Source organism: Protopterus annectens, chromosome 4.part0 (assembly GCF_019279795.1).
Source record: "Protopterus annectens isolate FY-2018-M chromosome 4.part0, PAN1.0, whole genome shotgun sequence".
Lineage (NCBI taxonomy): Eukaryota > Metazoa > Chordata > Ceratodontiformes > Protopteridae > Protopterus > Protopterus annectens.
The window spans coordinates 1,725,832,139-1,725,846,100 of record NC_056733.1 but is presented as its reverse complement, the minus strand read 5'-3'; the positions used below and the strand labels follow the sequence as shown (position 1 = coordinate 1,725,846,100).

The 13,962-nt window shown below is 44.7% G+C and overlaps 1 protein-coding gene across 2 annotated transcripts in view; it reads left to right on the top strand.

Moving 5' to 3' along the window:
* F12 (coagulation factor XII) overlaps positions 1 to 13,962 on the top strand; it is a 921,608-nt gene that overhangs the window by 646,804 nt on the left and 260,842 nt on the right. For both annotated transcript variants that reach the window (XM_044069447.1, XM_044069448.1), the window contains one exon: positions 577 to 778. In XM_044069447.1, coding sequence (XP_043925382.1) covers positions 577 to 778 — 202 coding nt within the window. The remainder of the gene's footprint in view (positions 1 to 576; positions 779 to 13,962) is intronic.

The window sequence follows — 13,962 nt, the reverse complement described above, 5'->3', positions numbered from 1 at the left end:
ATTTGAACTAAGCACCAAAACAAATAGTTTGTATAAAAGAGTTGTCTAGATTTTCTGTTTTATCATTGAGTATCTGTATTGTCAGTGTAAGTTAGGATGTTCTTACATAATGTACCATTCTTTGAATGATGTTTTAGTCAAACAATATTTAAATTTTGCTGGGGTGCTCCAGTCATAGATACAGTGGTTATTTGTGTTATACTGCATACCTTTTTAGTTGTATGCTGATCCAGAACGCATGCGTATATTGCTATATAGTTTTATGTTTGTATGTGTAGATGTATTTCTGTCATACATGTATGTGTTTGTATCAGTATGTGGTTTTATCATACAAAGCTGTTATGAATAAATAAGTCATTTAAAAAACATATTCAAGCAGCAATCACAAATCAAGTACTTCAATTATATGACTAACAGCACTAGTGGAAGCTAATACTGCAATACTGTTCAAAGTGACATGCATGAAAGTATATTGAAAAAACATGATGCATCATTGCAGTAAAACTGAACAACAAAAATGTTTATACTTAATATTACATACCAGACTTATGTTTTCTTTTTATCTTCTAAATGAAGGAGAAGTCTCAATTTTACCAGACAACTGTGGAGTGAGGCACAAGAAGCGTTTCTTGCTGATGTCTCGTATTGTGGGTGGAATGGTTGCCCTTCCAGCCTCTCACCCCTACATTGCTGCTGTGTACATGGCAACAGACTTCTGTGGAGGCAGCCTGATTTCTCCGTGTTGGGTACTAACTGCCGCTCACTGCCTTGCAAAGAGGTACAAAATTAATAATTTTAAAAAGTAATGCTGAGACCTGCAGATATATGATTAATGACCTCAATTTATCGTAAATCAGTTCAGAGTTGCTCCATACTTGTATAATGTCATCAGCTTGGTTGTATAAAGGAGACATCATGTCTACTTAACTTAGTAAACTTTTTGAAAGGGTCACAGAGGATGTGGATAATGGCCACTCAGTCTGTACAGCCTATCTGGATCTGGCAAAGGCATTTAACATGTATTCTTAAATAAACTAAGTCCCAAACCTGGTAAGATGGATAGCAAACTAATTAAAAGGTAGACCCCTTATAGTATCTTTTGTCTCTTTGTCTCTATTGCATGTCAATCATCAAACCCCTCCCAGCCATTCAAAACATTTGCTCCACATTCTCAGGCAAAGGGCTGACTGTGAAGGGCTATCTTTCAGACAGCCACTGGGGGAAGGGGTTGAGTCATGAAAATTTGTCTCACTGCAAAAAAAATATATATATATATATATATATCTATAGAAAATATATCCAGTAAATAAAAAATGATTCCCCTGTCCTCAACTAGGGAGAAAGCATTGCCCAGTGTGGCTCCCAAGTGTGCCTAATCCCCTCCTACCAGGAGATGCAAGTGGGGCTCAACCTTTACTTTACTAATAGGGGGGATGATGGGGAATATTGTTCTAGGTTCATGGATAATTACTAGGTTATTGATCCATGTAGATCTTTAGAAGCCTAGTGCTACATTCCCATGAATTTTTAACCCTTGTATTTTAACTACGAATAACCCAGAGATAAGCAGAAAAGTTGTATCTCACCCATATCCATGAGGAAGAAGAGTGCTAGTCCAGAGATGAATTTGTCTTTACCCATCCATTTATCCATATTACATTTGAATTGCATAAGAGAAGTATTGAGTTATTTATTTATTTCTAAATTGATAACTGGGTGAGGAGGGGTTTGGTCTATTAACCCCTTTCGGCCACAACCTGGGTACAAAGTGTACAGTCAATGTACAGTAATTGGTATTGTAACTTTAACAAATAACACAGTTTAAATGGCATACACTTATACATTCTGAAACAGAAAAAGTTATTTACAGTAGCATCATTTGATATTCAAAGCTAAGGATGCCTAACACATGTTTAGAATGCAAATGACCAGAGTAACAGAAATAGCTGCACTTAGATTTATTTTGTTGGCAAAGTTTTGATGCTTTTTTTACCAAGTGGTATCTGATTCTGTATTGCTGGTACTATTCTGGATATAACATTTTGTCCTAAGACTAGGTTGAATCTAGATCTGTTCAAACTATTTTTCTGTCTGCTTCTGAGAGAATAGTTGTGATTGCTAATCTTGAGTAATCTTGTTCGTGGTGAGCAGTATACTTGTGTAAGAATTTTGAATACAAGAGTCTTTGGTAGGTATATGGTTCTGCATAAAACTGTCAGCCAATGAGCCTTTTCATACAGAATACAGTGGTGGCTATTTAAAACTGCCAGTAGGACAAAACTGAGTATTCTATTTTTATTAATCTGTACTTTGCTTTACATGGACAGGAAGGTGATTCTAAGGAAGTGGTATCATTTGTGATAAACATCTATCCATCCAATGTGTTGTATTTATGTGAAAAAGAGATTTAGATCTCTTGAGTGGGTATTTATGCTCCCATTGGACTTGTGAATGTGCAGTAGGTCTGGCAGGATAGTGTCTTCTGAGTTTCTGTATGAGAGGCAGATATCACCTCTCAGTAACATGCATGATATTGAGAAGAGAGACAAGACTTTGAGATTGTATACATAGTTTTTATAATTCAGGCTCCTGATTTTCTTTGTAAGAAAGTGCTGCGGACATTCAGCTTGTATCAGATGTTTGGACATGTCAATACTGAAGGGAGTATTATGCTTAATAATCAGCCAAATGATTGCAAAATACTAAGGAATGGTCACATCCCTTGTCCTCGATACCATACTCTTAGCAATAAGTTGTGCAATGAGAAAAGACTTTGGGCAGGATTCACAAAGCCTCCGTGTAAGAGTTATAACTCTTACACGGAGGCTGCAGTTAAACGGAGTGATGTCAGCATGCTCTGCATATTCATGAGAGCATGCTGAATCACACCTAAGGCTAACACGGTCCGTGGAAGACAGTAGGGGGCGTGTCCGTAGGCCGACCCCTGCAAGCGGACACGCCCCCAGAAGAGTAAAATTGCCCAAAGTAAACAACCACGACAGAGGCCATGGAAATGTAAATAAAAACAACACAACACATGCCCCCACAGACTATGAACATAAAATATATAAATGAACATGTTATATATTTTTTTTAAATCGTAAAGATGTTTGCCCGTGAGTGCGCTCGTTTGCACGGGCGTGCCCGTAGCTTACCCACAGTTAGCAGTCAGTGGAAAAGGATATAAGAACTAAATAAGCAAAGTAAGCCAAGAAGCAATAGCATAGCAGTAAAGACATCAGCTGAAGAGCAGGCATTCATGGTTCGAGCCCCCGCAACACCAATTTTTATTTCTAGTAAAATAAGCACGAAACAAGTCCCTGACAAACATGTACACATATAAAATCATAGTTCATGTATAATGTAATGAAATAGTCCATTTATTCTGAAGAAATGTGAGATAAAATAATAAAAGATGCCAGATGTGCCTATAGCTGAGCTACAGTTTAACAAGGTGAGTGCATCTGTCCGTAGGTGAGCAGTGGTTTAACAGGTGCAAAATGAGTGCCTGTAGGTGAGCAGTGGCTTAACAGATGCAAAATGAGTGCCCGTAGATGAGCAGTGGTTTAACATGCTGAAACTGTGTGCCCCTAGCTGAGCTGAGCGTAATATGCATGCTGATAGCCAAATGAGATGTAAACCAGCGTACCCTGTTTGCACGGAGCTGCGCACCGCGCCAACAAGCTAACCGACAGGCAACGTTGAGCAAGCCGTATCAAAACTGCCTTTACACAGACACACCCCTCAGCCTGTCTAGACAGTCATAAAAAATAAAAAGCAGTGGCCAGGTTTGAACCCAGGATACTATACACCATAGTCAAGGTACTGAACCACTAAGCAATGACAGCAGTACTTACAAATGCAGTAATAGCAAATATATAGGAATGAATACAAAGTGGAGCATGACAAAGCAGGTTTTGTGAAGTTGATACAATTCCAAAATGGCCAATCACAGATATGTGCGGGAAAAAAGGCCTATATAAGCCTCTTAGGTGGGAATACACAGCATAAATGATTGTAGAACTGACTTGCAGCCAGAATGACAGGAGTAGGTGAGGGTAGTTGCTTTCGAGCACAGAGGTGGGGCATTGAGGAGTCCAGATACATGGTCCGGCTCCTAGTCCACAGTCATGAGGCCCAACTCATGCAGGGCCAGGTCCTGTGGGGAGCATATAGGGCTGAGGCGTGGGACCGGTTGGCTCATGATCTCACCAGTGCCACAGGGATTCCAAGGACTGGTGATCAGGTTCGTCACCACCATGCGGACCTGAAGAGACACAAGCAGAACCAATTGAACCTTTGGATCCAGGAGGACCGTCAAATGCCCAACGCCCCACTACTGAGTAAGTTACGTTTAATTATGTATGTAAGAAATTAAATTAGCTGATATTATGGAGATGTGTATTCCAATATTACTTCATTTATATTACAGCTGCAGGTGGCCGTTCTGTGAACCGCAGAGCCTATGGCGATAGGCTGGTGCGGTTGCGCCACCAGGCAGGTCAGTAATCCTCTCCCAGTAACTGTAAAGAAATATAAAAGTATGACAGTTAGCAAAAGAGTGCAGTGTAGTCACTAAGTAATAGAATGTGCAAGTAACAAGTGTAAGAGCGTTTGCAAGTATTGCTTGATTACAAAAGTGTGTTGCAGTCTGTAATCCAAACAGAAAAATGAAAATGTCTGAAATAAAGTCTGAAATAAAGATGCCCCACCTGTAATATAATAGTACACAACCTGCAGCAGGCTAAAAAGTACAGCTGCAGAAGATGAACAAATCACATGTGTGAAATATACCCCTGTTGAAATACTGAAACATGACATAAGTGAGACTGCTGGAAAGGATTGTAATAACTACAGGTAAAACATGTCAATAAAGCCTAGAAGTAAGTACCATCCTGAATAGTAAAATGAAAACAAGTGAGAGAGTATGAGAAAGTGTCATGAATCCACCAATAAAGTAGTAATAACCCCTGAATAAAGTATACTGCAGTCAGTACAGAATGAAATGCATGTGAGAAGCAAAACCAAAGAGTGAAATCTGTTCAAAGTGTTGCTGCAGCTGGAATGTGTATCCCAAAATCTGGATATGTTGCTCTCAGTCTGCAATATGCAGATAGTATGATTGTCTGACATACCAAACATCCACAGTTGTCTATAGCTATATAAAGCAAATGTAGCAGGATGATGTAGCTGAACAAAGCTAGATATGAATGTGTATGAAGAACAATAAAATGTATATTGATGTAGCAGTAACAGTCATATCACCAAGTTGAAGTAGTTATCATATAGGAAACTGTAGTTAGAACAGTAGTGTGTATATATGTGCAGCTATTAGAAATGTACCCACCCTATAACCGCATATAACCCATTCCACGTGAAAATGGTATGTGCAATCACAATTAACACCCCTGGACATTTGTCCTGTTGGGTCATAAATATTTGCATGTCTGTTGATGCATCTGCCCTGTTCATACATCCAAACCTGATGGCCTGTTGCCATCAATCAACCCTGCATGTTGTTGGACTGTGTATTGCTGTTCAAATTATGCATGTGTTATGCTCGCTGTTCAAAGGTGTGAATATCTGGGTGTTTGGTTAATGGGAATACTAATGCATGCTGTTACAACTAATTGTGAATGGTATTATATGTCACTAACCCAAATTGTCATGACATAATGCAAAACATAGGACGACAGGGAAGGCGGGTTCCAGCGGACCCACCTCTCCCACCTCAGCTGGCGAGTGCACCTGGCACTGGTGCCCAGTCTGGACCCTCCTCTGATGGCCCTGTGCCACCTGCGGGTGGAAGCGCTGCAGGGGATGGGGCTCGTCACCCCTCTGCAAGTGTGGCCGGAGGAGAACCACCACTCACCCTCCGTAGCGTCCGGACTGTGGTGTGTAGGGAGATCCGGGACTCTGTTCTTGGGCCCCTACACCAGCTTGAGACACAGGTGGCACAACTTACGGGCATGCCTGTTGCCCGGCCTACACAGCCCCCAGCACAGCCCCATCCTGGGCAGTGAAGGAACAGTGGCAACTGCCCATGGGTGGGGATATCAGTTCCACTGTTGCCATCTGTGGGCTCATCGGCTCTGGATATCCAAACCTCCATCCCCGTCAGTTGTGTAATCCCCCCACACATGTCATACACCGCCCCTGTATGCGTCTTGTTTGTCTTGTCTGTTGACCTACCCAACCTACCTCCCCAGCTATACCGACTTCCTTCACCTGACATACCACTCTCACCTGAAAAAAAAAAAAAAAAAAAAAAAAAGGGCATTCTGTACCCACAAAGAAATTATACCCCATACATAGCTGCCCATTCCGCACACATGTCTGCTGGACATGGAAACTATCAATTACAATTGGCTGTACAACAAGTAGTATTGTTGTCCTGGCACCTCTCTCAGGGGTGGAAGGTTTCAAATGTCACACCAAATTAGATACATATGCACAGCTGTTGCTGATGAAGAAATGGGCAGCTATGGACCTTACCTATATCCCTCCTGCAAATCCAAAGCTTGTTCCCTACTGTCTTACCCTCTTTGTGACCCCTTTTTCACCACTTTCCTGTCTCCCCATTTTCATTTCTTTCAAAGAAAATAGCGCGGGTGTGCGCCAGAGTAAGCACTGTTAAGCGGTTGTAAGCGGGAATGCGCGTGTGTGCGTGGAGCTAAACGCCAGTGCGCATGCGTGAGCTCCACGCAAACCAGCGTTAACCCGGTTACAACTGCTTAAAAGTGCCTTAGTCACTCTGATTGACAGGTTCTGTAGTCAGTTCAAAAGCAAAATAAAATCCCACTGTCAGTCCCGAACCCAGGACCTTGGAAACAGTAGTCTGCATAACCTACCACTAAGACATGACTCTTATACAAGAACATTGTGCTAAAATAAATATATCATGTAATAGTAGGAATGAATGTAAAGGGAATATAGGATGTGTAGTACACAAAGCATGTCATTTAGAATTACTGTCAAAACTAGTGGATTTCCATAATAGTAGTGTGTGAACAGAAACAGCCATGCTATTTGGTAGCTAGTAGGTAATAATGTCAGTTAATGTACATATATAAATGTATGTATATTTACATATACATATATACATATGTATATATATATATATATATATATATATATATATATATATATATAGTTGTAGGTGTCATTGTGCATACACACTTACTACAGGGAACAGGAGAGAGGAATGGAGAAATGTGAATCTACAACACAGCCTGAATCATGAGAGAGATACTAACCTTTACACTCACAGAACAGTGTCCACAGCATACCAGCATGGCCCCGCCCTTACAATCTGAAAGGGCAATGCCTATCTCACATACCCTTTTATAGCACTGTCCTGAAATCATAGTGAGAACTGCAATCAGTACACAACTGGCTGCATGCAATTAGCAAATGCTGGCTTACAATTGGTGCAGAGGCCATCACATGGACCTATGCAGATACCTACAAAAGCATCCTGTACTAACACTCCACACATGCAATATGTTCATTGCACTGTCTGGAAGCCGACAGAGTGAGAAAGACAGACAGAGACAGAGAGTGAGAGAAAAAAAAAATACACACGCTACACACTGAGTCTAAGCTGTCAGCAGTGATAGTACCAAGCCGTGCCAGCAGCAGCAGGAAGCAGAAGTAGTGGTAACGCAACCAGCTGCGACAAACACAGGTAATGTAAAGTAGCAGGTTAATAGTCTGCATACTGTGAACCCTCCAAATGTGTCATAGGTCTGTATCTATAGGTATGTCCATGTGATATGTTGTGTGTACGTAGTTCCACCAAAAGGGGATGACTATACATTACATGTCAGTCAGTGTTAGGCCATGATCCTGGCAGCAGTTGTCTGTGCGTTGCCCTCATCAATGGCTGTAGTGACTGTTTTGAAAGGTCAGCCAGGTTCAAAAGGCAGGATCAGCCCATCACAAAGGCAAACTGGCCAGGAACAAGTGTCTGCAGGTACCCAATATTGCTGTATATGCGTCCCATACTGAATAATTCCATAGCTTAGCAGACCAGGCCAGTTATGCTTATGATGTGGTAGTTCCCAGGGTCAGTAGAGGTGCCTCCTTAGTGGTGTGCGACCACTGTTGCTGTATGCCACTGTCCAGGTACATATCCTGTAGTACGGCCAAGGTTAAGTACCAGTCTTATATGCGGTGGTATGTCCTCTTGCAGTGCACGTAGCACACATCCAGGGATACCATCAGGTCACAGTGATGCTGTGTGTTCTGCTTTGCTGAGGGCGGCCCTCACCTGGACATGTGAGATGATAGGGAGGTTACATTCAGCTGTGATAAGTATTTCAACTTGTGGGGGAGAAGGAGGGGGGATACGTGCACCAAACCTGTCTGCAAGAATGTTGCCAATATCTGTGTGTTCGGTGAATGTTAAGTAGGTGTGTATTAACTCAGAGCATATCTGAGGCATTTGGTCCATATGTGTAACATAACTGAAGAAGGCCTTGTGGTTATCTATAGTGTTTGTGGCCATTTCCCTCCCAGAGAAGGCCGTGGCTGTTGTTATGAAAGACAGTAGCGTATTACCAGTGCTGACCACAGATGCCTTCCCTTAATGTGAATCTGCTCTGTCCTGCAGTAGCCTCCTGCTATTGTTATACAATCTGCCTCTGGCTGGGGTCCACCGGACAGGATGCCTAACCTTTGTGCATAGGGTCTGGGTTAGAAATGTGTGTGCAAGTTCCATGCTATCTGTGGGATATCTGTGGTAAGCATTCACAAAGGGGTCAGCAGTGTGGGTTGTGGCTTCCACTGGCCCAGTGGGCTGCATGGATACCATCTCAGTCCTAACAAGTGAATAACTGTCTAATCACATACATATCAAAGTAGTCTACTGTGCTGGTGGTGGTTGTGATGGGATATGTATATCCAGGCCGAGTAACTTGTGTCCACATCACACTAGTGGATGGCGTTCCACATACAGTACCTTGGTATGCACCCCCAGAATGAGGTTGTGCATTGGACCTGTCACAGTGTGCTGACCTATGGGGCATGCTACTATGTTGTATGGAATGTGGCAGGTATTGTTGCACAGGTGTTGGCTGAGCACTGACATCTGGCCATGTACTTGTGTATCCACCATGAGACACACACATGCAACATATGGGAGTAGTAGTATATCACTACATTTGAGTATCATGTATAGTATGTGTGCCATATAATGCTGACATAGTCTGCTGATATCCTGTTTGTGTTCTCTTCCAGGGAGATGGCGCGTCTGTGTAATCCCGCCTACTCTGCAGCGGAAGATGAGGAGATACACCAGAGCCTGGTGCAGGAGAATGACATACTGTTTTCCCGCACCAGCCAGAATCAGCAGGAGAGAACTGCACTGTGGCAAGACCTTGTCCGTAGGGTAAATGACATTGGCACGCATAATAGGACATATGAGCAGGTACAACTTCACTGCAGTGATTTAATCAGACATGTCCGTCAGCGTGCGTCGGATATCCACAGGCAACAGGTTGACACAGGAGGTGGGGTGGCCACACATCCCCCCCTCACCAGACTGGAGGGGCTACTCCTAAGTGTTGTGGCTCCAGCCCCGGAACAGCAACAGCAATACACCTGCATCATGATGGAGGCTGGATCCACACAACAGCACAACATGGAGCATGCAGGTAATATGCCATATGTACACTTGACTGTTCTGTACACTGTTAGTTTATGCATGTGTAAGGTGTGTCTGTGGTATGTAGCTGTCAACATAGTATGTAATTGTGCATGTGTGATATTGGCAATATCAGCAGCTGACGTGTGAAAGGCAACTGGTGTACTACTGCACTGTATCATATGCAGTATCAATGGCACAGTTGTGCCCACTGACATTAATCTCCTCATTTCTGCAGGTCCCTCCGGAGTTACAGCAAGGCAGGCCATCCATGCTGGTGAGTGTGTTTAACAATACCTATAATAGTCCTGATAGTGCTAGTAATACTAGTGTAACTCAGTAGTGCTCTGTGTGTATACTGCGGGGTGTGCATGTGTGCATGTGTGCAGGTGTGCCTGTGTCCATGTGTGCATGTGTGCATGTGTGCCTGTGTCCACGTGTGCATGTGTGCATGTGTCCACGTGTGCATGTGTGCATGTGTCCACGTGTCTACGAGTGCATGTGTGCATGTGTGCATGTGTCCACATGTGCATGTGTGCATGTGTGCCTGTGTCCATGTGTGCATGTGTGCATAAGTGCATCACTGGTAACATTGTGTGGACATGTAAACTGTGTTTCCTGTCTTCCTCCCACAGGTTCTGGTGCTGCTCTGGTGTCCTGCAGCAGGGAACCTGAATCTGGTGCCACAGGTACTGGTAATGATGTTATCTTTGTAATGGTACAGGAAGGTATGTCAGGGTCCGCCATTGGTCAGCCAGTTGACAGTACACAGCTGTCAACCCCATCATTGCACACAGTCATCCTGCCAGTACATCCTTTGTCACCATTGTCCTTAGGTGATGGACAGGATACAGTGGGCATTGACCAGGGTAATATGGTATCTGTGGCACATGCTTCCCCACACAGCAGCCATGGGCAGGGTCCTGCGATGATGCCACACAGACAGTTGCCCATGGGTTCTCGTGGGAGCATCTGTGGGCTTACTGCCTCTAGCAGACATGCCCAAAGAGGTCTGTCAACCTCAGCTATGTTTCGGGTTGTCATGCAGGCACAGTCGCGTATGGAAAGGTACACCAGACAGGGTCAGAGGGAGCTGAGAGCATGTCGCACAGCCATGACTGACAGTATGCGTGACATCGCGGATGCTATCCGTAATTTCACCGATGTCATAGACAGACGTTGTGGGGACATATTACAGCAGTTCCACAACCAAATGTCCATGAGCCAGGGCAATGGTGGGCGGTTGCGGCATCGATGTGGCCGTATGCCAGCAACAGCAGCAGCTGGCAGTCGGCGCGGATGACAACAGGCCTGCACACACCCCCATAGTGCCAGCAGCAGCCCCAGCAATGCTGGGTCTGTGCTGTCATTGGAACGGCCCAGGAGACCACGTGCACGTGGCTCTGGACAGTCCCAACAGGGACCTGTGCCCAGTCAACACACTCCCACTTCTGATGACAGTACCCAGCCTGGCTTAGTACTGGATACGGTCTGTAGTACCCCTGCCAGGTTCAAGTACCGTGTCTGTGCCCACAGACACTGATCTGTATGACCTGCCAGGTGCAGTCTGTGGCTGTCCACAAACCCCTGTATATGTCAGCCATGAGGTGGAACTGTGTGCGTGCATACACACATGCAAAATGTTAACACCTAGGGCTACCACATACACGCACACACTGCACCAACAGTGCCCCACCCTGTACTGCTGTCCCTCACCAACACACATACACACACATGTCAATTGGTGGTATCAGTGGCAGACTCAGGCATACCTAATTCACACCCTGTGCATATGATGACACTGTGCCACCTCCTGCAATCTCCAACATCATTGCGGGAACAGGTAAACACATTGCTGATGCACAGGGTGACTACATAGAAGTGTATTAGTAGTATCATGTTGGTAACAGTACAGTGTGCTGATATGACTGTGTGTATATCCCAGCATGCCTGATGCAGTAACCATATGACTGTCCTGAATTGTTATCTGCACCCATAGTATGTACCAAAGTGAAACAACTGCACATTATTGCATGCCGGTGGTAAGGATGTCAACAGATAGCCACATACATGGGTAGCACAGGGGGGAAGCTAATGCAAGTAGTGATATGCAATGATGGACATGTACAGTAATGGTGTCAAGTTGCCCACAACGACTATGCAATGTGGATGTTTGCGCATGTTGATATGTGTGCAGTACCAATGTAATCCAAATCACAATTAACTATGACATAATATCAGTTCTACCATGGGCATCTGCGCTGTGCATTCCTGGGTACATGTTGATAGTGCCTACATATTTGCAGTGTTACCTACTGTTAGTGTTACCCCTTCTTTGTTGTACAATGGACTACTTCCAGCCCTGCTTACTGTAGCTTTGTTTGCATGCATGTTTGCTTGGGGTTCCCTGGAACACTGCTTCCACCTGCAATGCAGAGTTACAGTGCTTCTGTGGACTCCTAGTGACATCTGCATAGCGTATGATACATATGTCAAGTTTACACATGACAGAACATCACTGTCTGTCCTGTTCGCATGTACGTTGCCTGTGACACATTGCACATGTCTTACCTGGCATTTACCCACGTGTGCAGTCATATATGCCAGTGCTATGAAACAGTAGCACTACACCCACACATACACACCTTCAGTATGTTGTTCCCCATTGGCCCTATGTGTTGGTACTCACCATGGCAATCACACTACTAGAGTAGCATGTGCAAAGGTAACCTGTGAATCACCTCTATGGTCCAGTTGTGGTTTATGAGTCATGTGGCAATGTCACAGCTGCCACATGTATGCAGTCAACCATCACCCTTGGCCAGGAATGTACAACACATGTGTGGGATGCCACCACATAGCCAATCTGGGGACTGAGCACTCTGAACCCAGTAATGCCATACCCTGTCAGGTGGCATGTCATACTACAGTGACTACAATACCAGTCAGACATAGACACGCACTGACAGCAAGCTGAACACACTGGGGCATACGTGGGGACTCAGAATAGCATCCTGCCTGAGCATCACACACCTCCGCAGTTGGCACACAGGCATATGTTACATTGGAACAGAGCACATGCCACACATGGCACACACATCCTGTGTGCCACACACTCACAGCCTGTAGGGCTACACAACACACCTGCTACAGATGTTTCAGGTACCTGTCTTGGCCGCTGCAGTGGGGTCCTGCTCAGCAGGCTGTACATAGTGAAGGTCACAGTGATATGCCTCAGGGGCATTATGGTCCACCACAAAACACATGCATACAGGTCAGTCAGAGGCATGGACACATATGACTCAGTCATTGACCATGCCACTATGGATGACCTGAGACATACCTCCCTGGACTACATGATAGGGAACATAGAAGGGATCTCTCAGCATGTGGCATGGGCCAGTATGAGCCTGATCTTGGTTGCCATCATACCCTCACCAGGTATGCTACCACTATATGTAGGAAGGGTGTTGTATGTCTACATTCTGCTCAGTCTCCAATGTCATTCATAGGGTATCCGCTGGCTGTCAACGTGTGCTTACATGCTAGGGAAGCCACAATGATGTGCAAGGGGCAGCTTGCACGTGACACCCATGGCCCAGTGTATATTGGCGAAGCTCCTTGATACACACATACTGCCTTATGCTGCAGGACATGGATTACATAGTCACCTCCGCGGGTATCACACAGGTTAGGACACTAACAGTGCTGCTACACAACACCAGCAGTGTACACCACAAGATGCATGCACTGGACACTGTCCTCAGCACGGTGAACTGCAATGTCTGTGCAGTACCAGAATACTGATTCATGGCTCACAGGTGCAACCCATCACTGCCAGGTTATGCCTCATACCATGCCTGTCGTTCCCTACACATGTAACACATGGACAGGGGGGTGGTATCCCAAGGCACAACATATACACACACCTCCAGGTTGTTGGCACAGCACAAAGCATCAGGGCCTATTCATCTGCAGCTAACAGTGTGTCAGACTGTCCTCTGGTTCATAGCCTGGCACACACAACCCTCCCATACACAGGAAAACCCCCTATCCTCCATAACAACACTGGCAATATGACAGTCTCAAGAACTGTCTATACATGGCTGGACTGCATCCAGTCAAACATTGTGCGTGAGCATTACTGTAGCTACAACACACTACTTGAAGGGTTCCCAGCATGTGATCACTGAATTGCAGTGGAATGACATGTTACCACTCCCACAACAGGTGGGAACATGCAGCACCTGTACATCGACTACATGTAGACTATATGGCCCAGACCAGATGTGTATCCCCTGCTGTAGGTATTTTAC